This window comes from Pungitius pungitius, chromosome 1, assembly GCF_949316345.1.
Source record: "Pungitius pungitius chromosome 1, fPunPun2.1, whole genome shotgun sequence".
NCBI classification, from domain to species: Eukaryota; Metazoa; Chordata; class Actinopteri; order Perciformes; family Gasterosteidae; genus Pungitius; species Pungitius pungitius.
This window is the reverse complement of record NC_084900.1, coordinates 22,278,335-22,299,840: the sequence shown is the minus strand read 5'-3', so window position 1 is coordinate 22,299,840 and position 21,506 is coordinate 22,278,335. Positions and strand designations below refer to the sequence as shown.

General features: G+C 43.2%; 1 protein-coding gene across 2 annotated transcripts in view; it reads left to right on the top strand.

The window, feature by feature from the left end:
* Positions 1-21,506, top strand: part of lamb2l (laminin, beta 2-like) — a 44,303-nt gene that overhangs the window by 8,627 nt on the left and 14,170 nt on the right. The window contains exons 1-11 of one of the 2 annotated variants that reach the window (XM_037478444.2): positions 2,378-2,597; positions 4,675-4,756; positions 14,536-14,708; positions 18,479-18,611; positions 18,841-18,914; positions 19,113-19,301; positions 19,728-19,791; positions 19,959-20,161; positions 20,326-20,446; positions 20,780-20,968; positions 21,318-21,497. In XM_037478444.2, coding sequence (XP_037334341.2) covers positions 4,699-4,756; positions 14,536-14,708; positions 18,479-18,611; positions 18,841-18,914; positions 19,113-19,301; positions 19,728-19,791; positions 19,959-20,161; positions 20,326-20,446; positions 20,780-20,968; positions 21,318-21,497 — 1,384 coding nt within the window. In that variant the 5' untranslated portion in view covers positions 2,378-2,597; positions 4,675-4,698. Of the gene's footprint in view, positions 1-2,377; positions 2,598-4,674; positions 4,757-14,535; positions 14,709-18,478; positions 18,612-18,840; positions 18,915-19,112; positions 19,302-19,727; positions 19,792-19,958; positions 20,162-20,325; positions 20,447-20,779; positions 20,969-21,317; positions 21,498-21,506 lie in introns of those variants that run through there. The other variant, XM_062563201.1, reaches the window with a different exon arrangement.

Below are 21,506 nucleotides of genomic sequence, written 5' to 3'. Positions count from 1 at the left end.
ATCAGGAACTATCAGTAAGCAGGGAGGTTACTCCTCTGGTTGCAGAGAGTCTATGAGAAAATTACTCTATTTTTCTCTTGATTCTCATTATTCCCTCAGTAAACATTGTAAACATGATTTTGTGGACTCAATCTCTAGTTTCAAGTCTTCTTCAATGTAGCATGAAGTAAATGTCGATTTAGAGTCAAATAGACCTTACAGCATGGTATGCTTTGGGGCGGGGTTACCTTGGGATTGACAGAAATACTGGGAAGGTGTTGGCACAAAGACACCTGGTTAACAATAGAATGGTCATAGATCTGCTCCCCCATTCATCTCCTTCCTGATGTCAAAGAGGAAACATTCTAATCAACAGATGTGCTAAGCAACTTGACTTGAGGAACCCTCTGACTACGTCTGACCTTTAATCATCTTGTTTTGTCTCATCTCTGGTGAATTGAAATGGTCTTAAGACAGAGAAGTCTGACATTACGAACAGGAAGCAGCTTTAACACTTTGCTATCACACACCTCTGTTTAGAAAAACCCAAATTGGGGGCCAAGTTAGCTACACCAAAATGGCAGATGTCGGGCCTTAAACAGATGGGTGACATCAGGGTGACCACATCTTCTTATTGTACAGTCTATCAATCCTTGATAGACCAGTGTCAGTGTTTCCCGTACCATTATTTTACGATAGTTCCCTTTTTTCTAGTGTCGTGTGTGAGGTGGATGGAAGCATCGGAATCATTTGTTTGCCACGAAACTTGTTGCAATAATGAAAAATCCGATGGAGGAAGAAGATTCCACTTGGCCCTGCAGCGCTCTACTGGCAGTGTGCGGAGGGGCTCAGTCCGAAGCCCGTCATGCCATGTGTACACACACACAGAGTCGGGCTTATCGTGTTATTGTGCACAAGGATATGGGAGCCCCGGGTTGTTTGGACTAGTGTCTTGAGATGTCTTAGCTTTGTCTGACAGCTGCACAGAAGTCACAGCTTTCTGTAGTTATCTCGTTGTCGGGCCGATGGGTTTGTGCGTGTACGTCAAAGGCGTTGTCCAGGCTAACATAGTGCAATCGGACTTTTCTCATTTGATCTATTCGACTTGGACAGTACTTTCTTTGCTAAAACAACGTGGAACCCGGCATGCCTTTATGAGGTATTACATACAGATATATCTGAAGGAGGCAGCAGCCGCTGTGTGACGCAGCAAGTCAGCCTCTTCATCAACCCTCTTTTGCAGGGGTCAGAGGTCACGCCACCAGCGTGAACGCTGCTTTGTTCACCCCTGCAGTTTTCAGTTTAGTCCAGCCGAAATCACACACATGCATGCACATAACCCACACATGCACGTATATCTTCCACAAACACGCAGCCCCCCCCTCCCTCTCCACTCCCTTCTTTCTCTCCACTCATAGCACCAGTTGCTTCAGCCTTTTGAAAGTCTGAATAGAGCTGACCTCCGTGGCCCTGATGCCTCAACCCAGTTGATTTGTCACATCTTTTGTTTATTAATCTAACTGGAGGTAACAAAGAAGAACCAGCAGTAAATCCACTTGCCAAACTTAAAGTCAGGAAAGCCCACTTCACTGAATTTAAGCCCCACATATACAGTAGTTCAACATTTTAGGGAATACACCCACTGTAATCCGTAGAGTTCGTTATATATAGCCATACCGAACTGTGTGATCTAATATGCTAAATATGAAACTACTTCCTGTCAGCTTATCACAAAACTGAAACAGGTACATTTCAGTGATTCCCCCTCCTGAAAAGGTGTGTATTTCCACGGTTGTTTCACGGCATTGCTGGTGGCTTGAGGTTGTAACCACACTGGAGGACGAGCCAGTCAGCTTCTATCAACTTTATCTCTACATCTTTACATTCTGCATGCTACCATAAAGCCCGAAACACACAAACACACAGTCCAACTATTGAGAGTTGCAGAAAGCAACTATCTGCATTTCCCAGAGTGGTCCATTAAAGCTCCAAGGTGGTGCAAAACGGAGGTGAAGCTTTGATGCATTAGGTCTAGCCCCCTACCGTCTCTCCATCCCTTCCTGTGTTTCCTTCTTTCCTCATTCCTTCTACCCAACACGTTTTTCCTCCCTCTTCTATCCATCTCTCTGCTCTCTCGCTCTCTTTTTTTCTCTCTCTGGCCTCCTATCTCGCCCCTAAACTCTCCCTCGGTGTCCAGAAGAAAAGGGGTGGTGCATTCCAAAAGCTTGGAGACCGTTCCCCTCTTTCAGCCTAGTGGGCCACGGAGTGACGGATGCATTAGAATAAGAATAGCTGTCCATTCACCCCGGTGCCCCAGTGACGAGCTGGAGGGAGCCGGAGGGAAAGGGGGGGGTCCCACACACAGCGTTCCCATTGGCCGCCGGTGTTCCCTCTGTTTTCACATCGCTGCCGTCAGTTGCGCTTTCAAGTTTGTTTTAGACATTCTGGTGCACATACATGCCACACATGTGCATGCACGCGTAAATATACCCATTTTGGGCTTCAGGGCCTTTGCACATGCACACTGGGATACGGGAATCTACGCACACACACTATCAGAGACGGAGTGAGCGATTGTGACCACGCAGTGCAGAGGAGTGCGAGGTGACGGTGTCTGTGTGAGTATGAGGCTACAATCTGTCAATGCTGCTCATGAATATGAATCTTTTACTGCATGGCTTTACTTAGTGTCAGTTTCACCTAAAACTTATTATTTTCTTTTGTGGAAGATTTTGGATTAAAATGTAACGTTGTGCTGTCACCACCTTTATAGGTTTCCTTTGGCTACATTTTAAGCTTTTATAACTATATAGCAGATAAAATGTGACAATGGTGTTGCGGTTGTTTACTTACAGTCAACTTATTGTTTTAAAAGTTTGGGGTGATAATAAATTATGATCTTTTTGTCTCTGAGCAACATTAACATTGTATTAAGTGTAAGATAGGATTGTTATATTCTTGTTCCCGGTGTGAAGCCTCATTAGTGGCAAAGATCTCTCCACTCACACTTTGACTGGGGATGTAGTTTAAAAGACGGTAGGTTTACCAATCTAATTCCAACCACTGTATTACCAGACACATCTATTACTGTGATGGATGGATAGATGGATGTATTCTATTCTACCTCACAAAACCTTCTCCTTACACAACACAATCATCAGAGCAAGCAAGCATTTGGAAACTCAAAGTCAGTGTTTGTTTCTATATTGAAAGATCTAATTTCATAGCTATATCTAATATTTTTTTTAATGATTTTGGCATAAGACTATTCTTTAACATAAGTTATGACCTTAACAGCTTCCGAGTCAGTTCTCTTCTTTTCTTGTTGTCTGAAATCAACACCTCCTTTTCTTCTCTTTTCATTTCTCTTCTCCTACTTCCTTTACTCTAACATCCTCTCTCCTTGGCTCTCTAGAAATATTTATTGCCTCATTTTAAAAAGTCTGAGAATATAGGCGCAGCACTTATGCATTATTTCATCAGTTGTAGATTAACAACTTAATTTTGTGTATTGGGAAAGCAATGGATTTTACATTTATCCAGCCCCATATTATTCAGCATCAAGCAAGATAATAGGAAAGCATTAACAATCACATGCTCAGAAATAAGTGAGCATACATTAACGGCTCGTTCCAAATAGTTGCACAAAACATAACAAGTATTGCAATCCCCTCAATGTTGCTTTACACCGGAAGTTGCCATCAGAGGTGTTCCATTACGAAAACCAGTATCTGAATGCTGAATTGGGTTATTATCCACCCACGATCTGTTTACGGGATGCAGGAATAATAATAACAACAACGCTCGGTACTTCACATGTGCAAGGTAGAACCATTGGTAGAAATTGTATCAGGACACAAACGTCTTCAGGCTGTTGCCTATCAAAGAAACAAATGCCTTATTGTTATGAATGCAGTCAGCGACTGAATACACGCGCTAATCCGTTGAACCGAGTGCTGAGACGCTGTTTGGTCCCTCCTCTGCCTTTGACTCATTGACCTCTTATTGCTAAAGCAGGGTGTGAACACTGCTGTCCAACAGAGGCCTGCTTTGGAGCCCCAACCTGGATTAGTGAGTGAGGTCAAGCAATCTGAAGAAATTCTATCAGATTGAAGACATTTGTCAGACAACGAAGCAGTCAAACTCGGGCGGTCTTTTTGTTTGGCCCGTCCTCTCGCCTCCTGCAACCGCTTCCGTTGGTCTCAGAGGTCGAGGTCGGTCGGGTGCGTTGCACGAACAACGCGTGTTCTCACCTGCCGCCATCTGTGCCGACACACAGCGCTCCGTCCTTTTCATCGAGCAGATGTCTGTGTTTGCAGAGCCTAAGTACACAAGAGATTTTCATTCTCTCTTCATTGTGGAAACGTAATTAAGATCGCTTCTAGGCTTGAACTGCAGCGGACCTCCACTACCACCCCGGAGCTATGATCCTCACCAGCCGTTACCACTGCACTTTGGAAATATTTATTGTAAGCAAACACGAGTAAGAGTACTGCAAGTTAATAAAAAAAGAACAACATACAGTTGCTGATCATTTAGCGGCCACAAACAAAGACACAAATAAAACCTGTGCCACCTGTGCAACTATAACGACCCAAGGTTTAAACAAAGCGGTTTTACTGAATGAAGCTTCATGAGATGTTGTTATGGATTTCCACGTCACGCTCTGAATTCATCTGTGTCTCTTTGTTCCAGCCAAGGCAGAGACATCCAGTGTCCATGCGTCCAGCAATCATGATGCCGTCCATGGCCGTGCATCTGAGCCTCGTCATGCTGGGTGAGTAGAAGAAAGCAAAAGGGAGTTAAAGCAGCAGTGTGTTGGGATTTTGTCCTACATAAAAGTGAGGGAAACCACAGTAATTACACAGTACAAGATACCTCTTTTTCATGCTGCCAGTCATTATTCATTAGCAGATTGTTCATGAGACCCATCTGCAGTCTAGACAAGTTGTGCTCCCAAGTAATAATGCTCCTGACTAATCATGAGCTCATGAATAAGGTTCAGTTAAGCATTGCATTACTTGTTCTCAAGTCAATATGTTCGCTGGTGGGGCGGATGTGGCCCGCGGGCCGCGGGTTTGACATATGTGAACTATGGGAAAGTAGTGACCTAACATATAGACTAAATGTATGTAATCGACTCTTAACAACCCAACCTGTTCTGTTAATAAATAATTGTCTTGACCTTTTAAACGGTAACCAACCTGTGCAGGGTTTAATCCTGAAGAGCATAGTTTTAAAACTCTAAATCACATTCTTAATGTCCAGTTCTATGAGAGCGCAATAACACTTTCCAATAACAATTTTCTTGCACAACATTGGCATGAGCATAATCAGCAGAGTAACAGCAAAATATTGTTGTAGTATGTGAGTATAATTAGACGCTATGCTAGAAGCTTGACTCAGGTGTTGCTACATATATGAGCATAATCATCTGATCCCTTTATCATATAGAGCTCATGAAAAAATGTGTTTATTACTAGTATTTTTTTTCTTCATACATATATACATATGCATATATATATATTAGGGTTGTCACAATACCAAAATTATGATTTAGATACTATACCTGCCAAAATATTATGATACCCGATACTTACAATACAAAATACCACAAATACAATACCAGGAATACTGGAATATTAATAATATATAATATATAATATAATATAGTAATAAATAAAACATCTGTAACGTTCCTTTTTTACCAGCTTGTTCCTGCCCAGCTTTTTGAACACTTAACAAATTACATTCATATTGGTATTAGCCCACAGCAAGATATTAATGAAAAATCATAGCATTGATTATACACGGCTATGTAGGCCTATTGTCCGTATCTGACAAAATGACTACATAGTTATTTCCATAAGTACCAATTACATCATTTTACAGATGTGTGTTTGAGGTGTAAAGCTATGTGGGTTGGGTACATTAAAGATGGGCACATAATTAAATTTCAATTTCTCCCCTTTATTGAAAAACGACAGTGAAAATTGCATCAAGTGTGTATTATTTGGTACAATTCTGTGTGCATTCTGACCTCACGATCACATAGGCCCACATGAGGCCCACATGAGGCCCAATTGTAGGTCATTTTGCATGTTTATATTTCTGCTGACTATTCAGTAACTTATTTGATGTCTTGCTTTGTCTTGTGTTGCACTTGCTTGATGTTTGACTGTTAGGAAAGTTGTTGTGAAGCCAGCACATCTACAGCACTGCCATCTCTCACGGTTTCCCGCGTGTTTTCACACACACTCACGCCACACATCCAATTTCTTACGCATCAGCGCTGGTTCATCTTCAACCTCGCCGACGGTAAATGGCTGTGGAGCTATTCGTGTCACGTTGACTTGCTAGTTTGTCATAAACAAAGTAAGCGAATTTCAACATGTTTAGCCGCTAGCAAGACGTCTCGTTAGCGTTTTTAGCAGCCGGTTACAACACGCTTGGTCACATTGATGCTACTATTAAGTGCTGTCGCGTCGGCTTCTTTGTAATGCGATTTTTATGAAGTTTGTTTTCAATGTAAGGGTACTGGTACCTTTCTAGTACCAGTACACCATGCAACATTAATATATATATGAACCCCACGTTCTCACAGCAATCTGAGAAACCGAGCTAACAAGTGATTACACATTTTTATATTGCATGGTTGTGCAATATAGATGAGGATCCTCAAGCAGCCACAAGGAAGTCATCAATCATCGGCTAGTTCTCCTGACGTACATAATAGATTGAGAAATTCTACCTCCATCCAACTCATGATGGGAGAGCTCCTGGAAGGGTCATGACAACCTGGTTTATTGGGTCCGCTGGCAGGATTTGGATGCTGTTAGAATCGGAGTTATTTGTGGAATGCGTAGTAAATGATGGACTACTGACAGCAGCGCTGGAAATGAGACAGAATGGGCCCCTGCAGCGATGGTTTTTGACTGTGCACTGTTAAATGTGTTTGAACTCGTCCCCTGATCACCTTTGCTTCTGTGGTTGAGTTTCTTAGAAGGATTAATGGTGATTCTATCAAAACTGAAACCTTTTCTACGAGACTTCCTCCGCCTACACACTTGTGGAATGGAGACTGATCTGTGGTATTGCACTGCCATTTCCTAACTCGCCTCCTCAATGGCTTCTGGGTCAGCCCGTGTTACTTATTAACTGTAAGAAGACTGTACTTGTACGTGTGTGAGGGGGAGCAAACTGCCCACTGAGATTCATGTTGGCTTTGGCCCTTCTATATGTTAATGAATGAATGAATGCATGACTGAAAGAATGAATGAACATTTATTGCCCCTGCGACAACCCCTAGCTATTATGTTAATGAATGAATGGAAGAATGTATGAATGGATAACTGAAAGAATGAATGAACATGTATTCCCCTGCCACAACCCCTAGGCAGTGGACAAGCAGATTATTTTTTCACGGGCCTGCTCCGACCAACATTAAAGGGCAATTCTTTAAGGTGCAGGTAGTAACAATTTACACTGCTGTCTGTCTCTTATATTTAACTATGGATTGAAGATGAGCTGTGTCAGTGCCTAAAGGACATGTTGGATTACCCCTTTGGTCGGAAATAGGAAATCGGAAGGACGTCTATAACAGAAAAAAAGAGAATGTCGTCCGCAAAACATTTCATCTAACTGACATTCCGTGACTGAACAAGACATAGATCTCCGAGCTCGCATCATGTGATTCCGTATTAAGTCTATTTTTTCATGTTTAAAAATGTCCTGCTCTCTGCAGGATGGAGAGCGCACAGGTACACACGCGCACCCCCAGTTGAGCACACTTCCATCAGCAGAAAGAGGGCGCATCGGAAAATGTCGGCATCACAAGCTTCCACAACGATGACACCTGGAATGTTTTCTCTAATGAATAACATTTTCCTCTCCATCCCTACATTCCTTCCACAGTGCTGTATACAGCAGGAAGATGCCCCAGGGTGTATTTACACTGTGTGCATCTGCTTTGTTCACAAGTGTGTGTACGGTGCATTGCCACGCGCTGCACTCTAATCATACACAGCTAAACCAGCTGGCGTCAAACAACACCTGCACAAATGGCTTCACCTCAAGGCACACTTATGCACGGGTCGTCTCGCGACAAGATTACAGCACCTCTTCCTGTTGACGTTTGCTTCATAGATCCACCCTGGTATCTTACCATTCATCCTCAGTCGATCACAACTTGTCGTCTTTGTGGAGAAGACATAAAGGGAGCAATTTGTTTCAACTTTAGGTCTACAACAGGCCACAATTGGAGCCATTAACCTAACCAGACAATCATTGTATTGTCATTCATTCCCATAATGCTGCTCAATGAAGCATCTCGAGAGCTGATGTTAACGAGGGTTGCATCAAATTGATTGTGATGTGTTCAAACTCTGCTCTTAAAAGATAAGTATAGGGTGAAGAATTATCATCATGTGGTCAAATGCAACATAGGTTAGAGAGTTAGAGAATCAGATCAAAGTGTGTTTCAGGAATCAGTTGATTGAAGCACTCACTATTTTAAATTGATAACATTGATAATTGTCGATGGTTTATAGTGGTGGTGGTGAAAAACACTTTCTCTGAGAGAGTAAAGCGGAATAAAGAAAAATTTGAATCGGCAGCATATTACAATGTGCTCCCACTACCTGAAGAATTTTCCATATAATAACAATGAACAAATAACATCACATGAATGCTATTAAAGTGCTACCTAGTCAAGGTACATAGCCCATAAAGAACACTTTGACCACTCAGTTAGCCGCCATGCAGGACTCATGCAGCACTCAAGGACATTTACGTCCTGTGTGCATGGCCCTCTTAGCACTCCGTCTTCCCCTTATTCTTCAGAGCAGTATGTTCTTAGACGGAGCCAGAGTTCTCGTTTAAAGACAGATTATTGAGCTGAATGCTGTGTCGTGCCTTATTGTCATTTCTGCGAGGACATCTGTTGGTTTTCAAGTGCAGAAACATCATCTAAGTGCACTTAGAAACATTAGTGTAGAAATACATCAAATAAACTGAAACACAGTCAGAGACAAAATGCTGTATGACATCAGCCTGTTACTGCAGCACAAAGCACACGTGCTAGTATACATTTTGTCCTTCGCCATGTCAGTTCGGGCAGGTGGAAACCAGTTAAAGGACACGTTTCCACATGTCCCACACAGAGGGGGGCAACAGCGCGGCCAAGTCTCAGATGTCAGAGGAAAGCCCTACACGATGGCACTGCAGGAAGCCTGTAGACCGAGATCTCTCTGTGAAGAGTCTACTGACGGTAATTGCATTCCATGCATGAGTGGTCTCATTTTCCAAACACAAGTCACAGTCATTCATTTAAAACTGAGGGTGAATGATGACTTCTGAGGGGTATGTGCCCAGACAGAGTGACGCGAGGATGTCGTTACACATCTGGATGTTGCGTCTATCACTATCTCACTATCTCTCTGCGGTAACTCTGGTCTGATATTAAGTGAGGATGCACAGAGTGGAGAGAGGGAACAACTGAGTTTTTAAAATTGAAATGCATTAGTTGTTTTCTTTGACCATAGCATTTTAGTCTTGAAGAACACGTTCCATTAGAAATATCACTTGTTTCATGACGTCATCCGTTGCTGCACAAAGCTTGAATTTTACAGACTCCTCCAGGAAGTGCGTCTGGATGACCGCCTGCTTCAGGCTGTATATATGTATACATATATTTCCCACCTAGGGAACGGTAATAGTCCAGTGGGTGCAACCATCGTGTAATGTCATTTCTGTAAAGTGAGGTCAGGTGAAACCCAGTTGCAGTGAACTGTCGATTTCTGTGTTTTTTATCCTTTTTGAGTAGGGCGGTGGGACCACTGAGCGTTGAGTTCAGCTTTCAGAAAAACACATTACATAGGAGGAGCATTCGTTTATTTACCCTACTATACTCTTCTTTCCGTTCTCTTTCATGCAAAGCCTTGGATCTGTGGTGTCCTTGCCATCCTTGGCTTTCAGGTTAGCAGCTCTGTTGAGTTTTATGTTTGGTTAAGGTGTATTTGATCTTCATCTGCAGGCTGAAGGATCATCTTCCAAACCCATTTATATGCAACGCCGCATGTGCACACCTGTCCTGTCACCATGTGTGAATAAGTATCTTCATTTTCACTGTAACCTTTCATTCGCTGTATAGAATATCCACTCGGTGGAGTAACATTACAGGCTGATTGTTCGGTGTTGTTTTCTGCTTTATCAGTGGTATTGCTAACGGTGTTATCCAGCCTCACAGGAATTCAGAAAATCTGCCTCAGCTAAATCTTTTACTTGAACTGGAGCCAAGACATTTATACACACATAGACATTGTGCCAGAGTGTGTGTGTGTGTGTGTGTGTACAGAGGGACTGGAGGAAAATTTCAGACTTTTCTTGAAACGATTCACTGTAGTTTGTTGTAGTATAAAAAAGTATGTTGTCAGTACACACAAAAGTTTACAAGCACTGTGTTGTGTACATAATCGTGAAATGTATTTTCATAATCATTTTGCAATCATGAAACAGTGTATGACACTATGAAATCCTGACCTACCTTTTACTGTTGATATATGTGACCTCATCAGTATGCTATTCCAAAGCAAACTTGAATCACTGATTGGGGAAGGAGGCTTCGTCAATAGAGCTTTTCAAAGACAGCTGCATTTAATCTGTGTGTTAGCTTTAGCTTTTGGATAGCTGTAAGTAGGGTTGCCACCTTCAATACAGAGAAATAAGGGACGCTACGGGGTGAGGCGGACAAGGGGCATGACGCGGGGGGGTATCTGGAGCTGCCTCCGCGATTCTTTCAAATTGACACCCCGCCAAGAGACCCGCCCTTCTCTGACTCTGATTGGTTTGTTGCAGGTTGACGGCCAATCAAACCAACAATGGCAGCGAGTGTTACTCAATCAGGGGCAGAATAGGATGGTTGGGAATAGTTGGATGGGACGCTGCACTGAAGATAACTTGTAAAATACAATACTGTGGTGGCGGGCGTGGTCGGGGCTCGGCTGCAGGAGAGAGAGAGGGGGAGCGGCTCAGGTAACGCCGCCAGGTGGAGGCGTAATCAGCTCAGCTGCATCTAATAACCAATTGCTTCTCTCCCTGGCTATTTAAAGACAGTAGCGGGGAGCCGGGAGGAGAGAGGGGACGCCGGACGAGCGAGCCGGAGAGAATTAAAAAAATTAAATAAAGTCCTTTGAGACGCAACCTTGCCGTGTCCTCTTCCTTCTGGGAACCCCTCCCCTGAAGTTATACATCTTAAAAATACAAACCCGACAAAATAGCGCGTCAAGTTTTTATTCTCAAATACAGGACGTTTCCGTATTTTAAGGAACAGATGGCACCCCTAGCTGTAAGCTAGCTTGCTGATTTCGCTGTAGCCACCAAACGCGCTAAAGTGCAACAGTTAAAGCCTGAAAATCAGCATGAAAATGAGCTCCCACAGCCCATAGTTGCTTAAATGCAGATATGACACCTGTGATTCCATCTCGAACCGTCCATGCCTCACCCATCGTGCCTCGACATGCCGCTGCTCTGTGTTTTCTGTACATCCTCGAAAGACCCTCCGATATCTCTGTCAGCATCTCATCCCGTATCACTCTGGTGTCTTAGTGTGACAAGAGCTGTGGAGCTATAGGAATTCATTTTCATTCAAATGGTTTCATGAACGTTTCACAGGCCGTGGTGTATGGTCTGTAGATGTCACGGCTGTTGTTCAGACTCAGTGATGCAGAGAGGGTTTTTACAACGGGTAAGGGCTTGAGTCGGAGAGAACATGACCAGAACTTTTCCGTTTCTGTGCTTCTTCTTAGTCCGTTAAGGGAATTCATTTTTGAGAAGTCAGGCAATAAAAAATCTTCTTCCCAATAAACAATCTACTATTTGTGCTTCTCCGTAGTCTGATTTTTATTGGAGGTTATTCTGCAGATTTTAAAAATAAATATATATATATAAATATATTTATACACATACATATATTCATTTACAAATATAGAAATACATATATATAGAGAGAAAGAGAGACTATTAAAATACCATAGTACAAAAATATTATGTTTATGCCCACCAATAATGTCTATATATTAGGGGCATGCATATATATACATAAATATACAAAAATATACAAAAAATATACTTATATATAAAAGACCTACTTATATACCCATACAGAGATAGCGATTCAAAATCATGTTCAATCCCTCCATCACAGAGGAGCCAAAACAATGTTGTACAACCCTTGCTCCAGACTATTTACTGTTAGAGTTGGTAACATCTACAAGGTCTTCAGCTTATCTTAATCTCCAAACAACCAAAGCAAAGCCTTACAGTTTAAAGCATGCCATGGGTGAAGGACTTCAAAAAAAGCACAACTTTTCTCCGACAGTGGGTCAAACATGTAAAGGCAACTCAAGCACGTCTTTGGCATTTATCTGCTACATGTTGTTGTTTAAAGGATGAGTTATTCGGAATGCAAGAGGGATGCATCCACAATGAACTACTGTACAAAGTATTTGAACTGATCTCTTATTCTAGGGAACATTTAACCTGTTCATCAGCTCTTGTTACATAGTGGCAAACACTCCTTTATGAAGTGCAGACAGCATATGTGCCAAAGAGTGGAGACACTGTAGTTACCTGTAATTGAACCTATTTCACAGCCTTTAAGGGTTGCCAAAGGCAGAACAGAATGTTTTTTAAAGAACCCTTTGAAGAGAGACTTCCATCAGTGGAAATTCGAAATGCTCGATCCTCTCGTGACTCTTGTTTACTTAAGATAGTTACAGGAAGTACTTCGCCGGCAGTTTGAAGGCATAGACATCTGTAAAACACGTACATACAATTCATTAATACTTGTGATCAGCTCGAGTTTCCTGCCTTTGTTTACTGATTTTAGACTAACTCCTTAATAGCCCTACTAAGAAAGTACTGGAACAATTATTTCTTTGCATTTCTCTGTTTTGGGGGTATAAATGACAATAATAAAAATAAAACTCAACATACACAAGTGTAAAATACAGGCTTCTACCAAACTGCTGAGATGTGACTTTAGGGAAAAAATACATAAAAGTACCGAAACAGCAAAAATACTAAATGCATGAACTATTAGCAGTATACATTGTTCACAGTTCAGATTTTTGGTGATATGCCATGTATTATTCATTCAAACAAATATGGGAACAATACAAAACATTTGAAAGAATTTGAAAGAAAATCGTAAAGTCTTTCATCAAGTATTGGATTACATTTAATATATATTAACAGAAGTATGTATTTCTTTAGATAAAAATATACTTACTTAGACGTTATCTCAAAATCACTACTCTTCCCATTAAAGGATATATAATCGTTCGTTATTTTCGTGATTTTTTCCCAGAAAAGAATCCTTTTGGCATATATATATGACGATACAAGATTACATGTATCCTATATGTACAACAATAATTAGATATGTTTGTTTCATAATAAATGGTGATTTTTAATTTACAGTAACTTACCTCTGCTACCTTTATTATGAAGTGACAATTCACCCGTTGGGTAGAGCACATTTCTGAGAAATTATTTTGAGCATTTTTATGATTATTATCTGTATATTATATATTATCTTTGTGACAGACTAAGAGGTGAGTCACAGCACAATGGCTCAATGGAAGCAGAAGTACGATGATTTCCAGTTTGTTTTTTAGGAAAGCCATCGCAAATATGTTGAATTAATAGTGATTATTATTTATTTTGTTTCTTACTGTATTTATCAGGGATCAAAAATACAATAATCTCAAAAAAAGAGAAGAGACATCTTTTGTTTGACAGTTGGACCAGCAGCTAGTGATGCCCATACAGACGCATGCACACACACACACACACACACACACACACACACACACACACACACACACACACACACACACACACACACACACACACACACACATTCATGTACTTAAATGTCAAATACTTGCAGAATCTGCTAACATGCTTATTTTATTCAATTGTGGCGCTAACAGGATCTCTTTCTTTACACTCTTTTACTCTTTCTATGCTGCTAACTTCAGGGAACTATTTCTCTGCTAGAATAGTTATCCACACTGGTTCTTTTGTTGGTTTGCCCCTCAGAACTGTTGATTGAAGCTGTAACGATGTGGCGTTTGAGTCAAGATGGGGGAGTCATAGTGGGGATCGGTAGAGATGGCTATGGACGAGTTGCTTGTGCCTGCACGGGGGCCAGCCCCAGAAGATAGAATAAAGAAATGATGCATATAATGCGTAATAATCCCAAACTGGTCACCCATGAATGATGTCGACGCTATTACATTAAAATGCCACATCTATTTCTGCCCTGATGATGTCAGGGGCCTGTTCATTTGTTTCTTTTAGTTACACTACTTAATTTTGTTTTTAATGTGGTAAAACCAGTATATTAAATTCTGTGGCTGCAGGTGCACACAATGCCAGCAGTGTATGATTGAGTGAGTTATACGCAGCATGAAAGCGTTCCGAGTGGTCGGAAGCCCTGGAAATGCGCTTTGCAAGTACGAGTCCATTTACCATTTTCCGTCTAACTTCCAGCTCTCAGGGCGGCGATCGGGCAGGAGCTGCCATCAGGTCCTCACGGCTGCACGGAGGGAAGCTGTTACCCCGCGACTGGAAACCTTCTGATCGGACGAGCTGTCAACCTATCCGCCACGTCTACTTGTGGCCTGAATGGCCCGGAGCGATACTGCATCGTCAGCCACCTGCAGGTCGGGAGGCACATGAACACACACACGCATTGACGGGTTAATTATGCCAGCCGTCCCATCACATTTTGTGCTCGGATTCCTGTATTTCATTCTACAGTTTGGCATTTTAAGCTATTGGTGGGATAAACACATTGGATCATTTGCCTGTTTGTTTCTATCCCTCTCACACCCACCCTTTAGAATACACCTCACCCTGTAGTTAATGCAAAGGAGGGGGTGTTTGTTCTCTCCCTCATGCACTCATCCACCCCCATCCTTCAGTCCGCACTCTTCCATTTTCCTTTGTTCATCTGTCTGTTTGTTTGGAGCAAGGATTTTATGAGCAAGGTCTCCCCTCAACGCCATCCAGGCTTTCAATACCAGGCCCAGGTATAGTCACATGTTAGACACACCTTAGCCACACACACACACACACACACACACACACACACACACACACACACACACACACACACACACACACACACACACACACACACACACACACACACACACAGTCTGAGTCACTGCCCTGACCTTGAACAGGTGTTTCAGTCGGACATAACAAACAAAGGAAGATGCTTTTGGACCTGCAGGCTTACAAACAAAGGCACGTTTAAAGTGTTGTTAGATCAATCTCCTTGACGCCAAAAAAAAAATGTCAAAATTTAGATTTTTTAAATTTGGAATGTACCCAGTAATATTTGTAAAATATGTATACATGCGTAAAATATAGGCTTTTATGCTTTTCCTGCACGTCCCTGCCTGTCTTCAGGCGAGTTTTAGCTGCACTAGGGGCAGGATCAAGATATCCTGCAGAAGGCCTCTTAAGGTACCTAGTACGGAAACATGTACTGTCCATAACTTTTGTCAATGGAAAAACACCAAAAGAGAAAGTTGTGTTGAGACTTTTTTCTTTCTTTTTTTTGAAGTTGGGGTTCAAGCACAAATAATATCATATCAATCCACATAATACTACACCAAAAAAATCCAGCTCTAGATACTGCAACACATACCTCCATGTATGATGCAAGACAAAATGCTGTAGCATTCTGCTCTTCACCTCGCCTGTATGCAGCTCTAGTATTTAGTGCCTACATGACACAGCTCCTGACACGTTGACAATTACATTGACGCCCCCCTTCCTCTCCACATGGATTTCTATGCATCTACGTGTTTGTGCCTGCACCTCCGCTGCCTCGGGGCAGAAGTATCCAGCAGTATCAACTTCCAGGTGAACATGATTGACATTGTCTGATTGCTGAGAGGCCCCCTGCTATAGAACAGGGCAGGATACGGTGACAACCTGTAACATAAATTCAGGTGAGGTCCGCCTCTGGTCTGTCAGGAGCGACACCAAACATTTCAGCGTCCAGGAGCTCATCAATCATGTTTTGAGGTTCTTTTTTAGGCTGCATAGTTTTCATGCCCATTTGACACCCAGGAGACGCAGTGCATTTTGGGAGCTGCACCTGAATCAATTGTGTCAAAGACCTTTGAAGGGATCCCGGTTTTGACCTTACACCCTGCTCGTTGAGTCAAACTAAAACTGTTATGGTAAGAAGACGGTAGAGGAAAAGAAAGCAGGGTCATGGGAAATTTGGTAAAAAATGTATGTATTATGTACTACAGGCCGGGAGAGTTGTAACTGAGGTGAAAAGCAAACTGAGTGAGGGAGGTTGGGCATACCAGCGTGACAAAGAAGTGTTTTAAAATCAACATCAGACTTACACAAGTGCATTGTTGGAGCAGAAAGCCTCAGCTGAGCTGACCAGGCTTGACTAATGTGAGATAAATAAGAGCTCAGTGTGAGGGTCTCAAAGCCCCCTAAAGCTTGTACCAAACACCAACTGAAATGGAGACTACGGTCTCCTTCAACCATTCTGGTGTGTACTGTACATTTGACTTTTGAACTCTCTTAACAAAAGTTGTTAAGCCCTAGCCCTATCCATGAGGAAGATAAAATGAAACATATTCATGTCGGTGTGGAACTGCTGTGCATAGAAATATAACAAAAACATTACCAAATCATTTAAAAATGGGTCTTAAGATATAAGACCCCAAATTGATCAGGATTAGCTTCAAAACTATAACTTGTATTTGCATGTAACTACATATGCGATACAGAACTAAGAAAATGAAATCTTGTTCACCCTGTAAATGACTTGTAGCTACGGTATGCTGTATGCTGTAATATGCCTGTGACATGAAGGCTCGTCGATGATGGCACATTACAGTGGGGGGGTGCTACTGTTTAGAAAGGAATGTCCTTCCTTTCAGCAGCCGGGCTCTGGGATGAGGGATGGGACAGATTCATGCCGGGATTAGGGGTGTACGTGAAGAAGGCAAGCATGCGTGAAAAAAACGCACACACATACCTACTCATGAACAAGACACACACACACAAACCCCACTAGTAGCACACTTTGAGCATTTATTTTCAGTTCCCGGCCGAGTCTCTTTAACAGCCGTGTTGCTGTTAGTGGCTTAATCGCCCTTGACAACAACCTAATTAAGAGCTGCTGCACTGGAATCCACTGTTTCTCTGTGCCAATTTACCCTCATCTGCCTGTTTGAGGCCCTCTGCACCCCCCCCCCCAGGCCCCTGTTCCCTCCTCTCGCTATGGCGCTCTCTCAAATCCAACCCCCCCCTTGGCCCTCTCTCAGCATCTCCCTCGCCCTCTGCCGCCCCCCTTCTTTGCCCTTTGGACACCCCTCTCCGCTTCGTACCCACTTCTCTCTCACCTGCCCTTTCCTTTCCCTAACCACCCGTTCCTCTCTTTCGAAAACACCTCTCGATATTCAAGCTCTTGCCCGAGTCCCCCAAATTCTTGTATCTTTCTCATGCCCCCTGCCTTTCAAGCTCTTCCTCTGCCTCCTCAGTGCTGAGGGCATACTTGCTTCATTTGTGCCTTCATCTTGCCCATCCATTCCTGTAACACAACCTCTCTCTCTCTCTATCTCAGATTATGTTGGCGACCGAAAACCTGAGGGAGCGCAAAGCGAAATTTGTGTGCATTTGAGATTGCACAAGCACAGACCTGTAAGAGCCGTATCAGATTTAAGCGTGCAATCCCAAAGGCACGAGTCTGCCCCTTCAAAGTTCTCAAGCTGAGTTCAATTTGTTGTGAGCTCTCTCATATTCCCTGAGCTGCAGTCATGTTGGTCTGTAGACACCCGGGTTACCTGATGGCATGCACTATGCTATCGTCATCGGGTTCGTTCTGAGAACACTTTCAGTCGCAGGTCCACAGCTGCTTAGTGCTAAGAAGCACATGTTAGCATGCTTGACGTGTTAAACGATGCAGCTGCTAATCACAAGCTTGTTGACATCGTCACTTCCCCAGCCAATGCTAGCAGTGCAGCCTCACTGAGCAGCTCAACTCTTTTCACCCTTTATCTTCATGCTCACTTACCTGTCCGTCTTCCGCTTATGTTCCCTTTTTCCTCCCTCCTCTTATTTTACTCTTTGCTTCCTGGCTTTTTAGTCCCATTCGAACATAGGAACACATTCACGGCATTTTTTCGGCTTACCGGATGAAATCCCCGGTCTGAGGAAATCATTTAATCACAGCGGCTTGACTGACACTGTACATTTGTCCTGAGGGCCGGAATTCTTTAAACCACTTTTCCTCATTTGCTGCTCCAGTTTACGATCCTCGTTATCACGTGTACGAGACAGAACTCATACACACACTGTGTAAACTAAAATGTCAAATCAAAGGCTTCGCCATCAGCATGTTTGGAAACTTCTGTTTTTAATAGTAAATGTGTGTTTTCTGCCTGGACAGGGGTCGGACAAGTGCTTCGAGTGTAACTCCCAGCATCGCTACAACCCCCCACACCACAGAAACAGCCATCGCATCGAAAACGTGATCTACCTCATGGACACACATGGAGACACCTGGTGGCAGTCTGTCAACGGTGTGTGTGTGTGTGTGTGCACCTGTATTTGCTCAGTACAACATATACATGTTTGTCTTTTTATGTTGTGGCGATCAAATCGTGATGTTAAAGACCATTGACAAGGATTCAGCAACCTAATTAAGTCAATATCATAACAAATGAGTCAGGGGATGCCATTGGAGACAGAAATACAAAGAGCGATGGTTGGCGTGGTTACGCCATTGAGTGACGGCCGTTTCCTCCACAGGACAGGAGAGCGTCAGCATCCGACTGAACCTGGAGGCTGAATTCCACTTCACTCATCTCATCATGAAGTTCAAGGTATGAACACTTCTTTGACTCTTTGTTGTCCTGCTGCCAGTAAATCATCAGGAATCAGGAAAAGCCGAAGTGAAAGTCTGACAAAGTGCTGTTGTCTGATCGCAGATGCCAAAGATTTTTCTAACTAAAGTCCATGTAATATAAGCACCGTGTGCTGATGAAGCGAATCAGGCCTGATTTCTCTCCTCCGCCATGCAGACGTTCCGACCTGCAGCCATGATCATCGAGCGCTCGGCTGATTTTGGTCGCACGTGGCGCCCGTACCGCTACTTTGCCTCGAACTGCACCAAGACCTTTCCTGGCATCTCCGCCAACGGACTGCACCACATCAACGACATAATCTGCGAGGAGCGCTACTCCGACATCGAACCCTCCACTAAGGGAGAGGTAAGAAGTAGAGGAGGGGCTGGTAGCACTGATGGTAGAGGCCAGGCGGACTGACAAGTTTTACTGTTTATAGAAATGCGATCTCATTAAAACTCTTTGTCACTTCCCCAAGCCTGTATGTGACACACAGGCCCAAACGTTGTGTGTCAGAAAACGGTCTCTTACTGATGGGACATCCACATAAATGGTGGAGAATCTTCCCTTCAATTTTAAGAAGATGACTGTCTGACTAGAAAAATAGATGAAGCGCACATGCAAGTGTAAATAGGTACCTAAAATAACAGTTGAAAGCAGTGTTCATGGGGATGTGACTCACAACCACATAAATGTATTACTTGAAGGCGATAGACCTCATTTCTTGCCATTGCCATTGCATATCTGTTCATTTCACTCCAAATAATTGTGAAATTCTCTTCTGTATTCAAGGTCATTTATAAGGTTTTGGACCCTGCCATTCATGTGAAAGACCCCTACAGCTTGGACATTCAAGGCCAGTGGAGATTTGAAACTCACTGTTATTAGCAGCACACAAAAGTGTTTCATGATGAAGTGACACAAAGTATGCAGTAAAATGTTTAACAATGAAATCCCTCCTGTGTCACAAAATGGGTCAATTACACTAATCAACCATAATCAAACCATCTTTCTCCTTTACAGAACTTTTGCGCATCACTAACCTGCGGATCAACTTCACCAAGCTGAACACCCTGGGAGACGACCTGCTGGACCGACGCTTCGACGTCCTGCAGAAATACTACTACGCCATCTACGAGCTGGTGGTGCGAGGGAGCTGCTTCTGCTACGGACACGCCTCGGAGTGCGCCCCGGTGCCGGGGGTGGACATCCGGGAGAACGGCATGGTGAGCTAGCGCCCTCACCACAAGAGTTGTTCTCTTTTTTTTGCAAGAAGTTAAGTTGCAAAAAGCAAAAAACTTTTGCTTGTCTAATTTTTCCATGCAATTATTTTTGACGGTGCCCTCGTTACCCTCTGTGCCATCAATTCTTTCTGCATGTGATTGGCCAGATTCACGGTCGCTGTGTGTGCAAACATAATACAGAGGGCCTGAACTGTGAGCGCTGCCAGCGTTTCCACCACGACCTGCCGTGGAGCCCAGCGGAGGTGGAGAATCCGCACACCTGCAGAGGTGGGAACATACACACACACTCACCCACATGCCCTCCCAAACATCATGATGTGAGCATGAACTCAGAAAAGCATACGAAGATTATTGTCGCCTGTTACTTGCTGCAAAGATTATTTCCACACACACACATTCTCTTGTATTCAACATAGTAAGCTCTAAAAGTTGCGATTTGAGATTCTTTAAATACTTTTGTTTGTTATTATTAATAATCCTCCGGACATTGGAAAAGTTACTGCTGTAATTCATCTTAATCATAATGTATATCTATTCCCCCCTTCAGAAAAAACGACTGTGTGTGTGGAGAAAGCTTTATTTGTTCATTTGTGTTTGCAGAGTGTAACTGTAACGGCCACTCGTCCCAGTGCCACTTCGACATGGCGGTGTATTTGGCCACGGGCAACGTCAGCGGAGGGGTGTGTGACGACTGTCAGCACAACACCATGGGACGCAACTGTGAGACTTGCAAACCCTTCTACTACCAAGAACAGATCAGGGACATCCGAGACCCACGAGTCTGTGTTGGTGAGTCTTGCTCTTCTCAACAAAACATTTCATATGCATTATGGGAACGTACTGTAGATTGGCAATAAATGTCACTAATCTGCAAGCCAGTGAGTTGAGTTCCCACCGCTTCAGCATTGTAAAATGAATAAAAATACCTCAACCAGACCTAAAGGTGCAGCCAGTTAAGTGCAGATCTCCAACAGGTGTGTTTCCAATGACCCCCATTGGAAGATTGGGAGATTCACCCTCATTCTATTATATTTAGTTTTAGAGTTTACAGATCTTCTCCTCTGTCTCCTGAAAGTTTTCCGTTGACACATATGTCCTTTTTTCCCCCTCTTAACTCCCCGTGACCAATGACCTCCAGCCTGTGACTGTGACCCCGTCGGATCCCTGGAAGGAGGAGTGTGTGACAGTCACACCGACCTGGACATGGGGATGATCGCTGGCCAGTGTCGCTGCAAAGCCCACGTCAAAGGAGAGCGCTGCGACGACTGCAAGGAGGGTTATTACGGACTGAGCCAGAACGACCCGCTGGGCTGTCAGCGTACGTCCC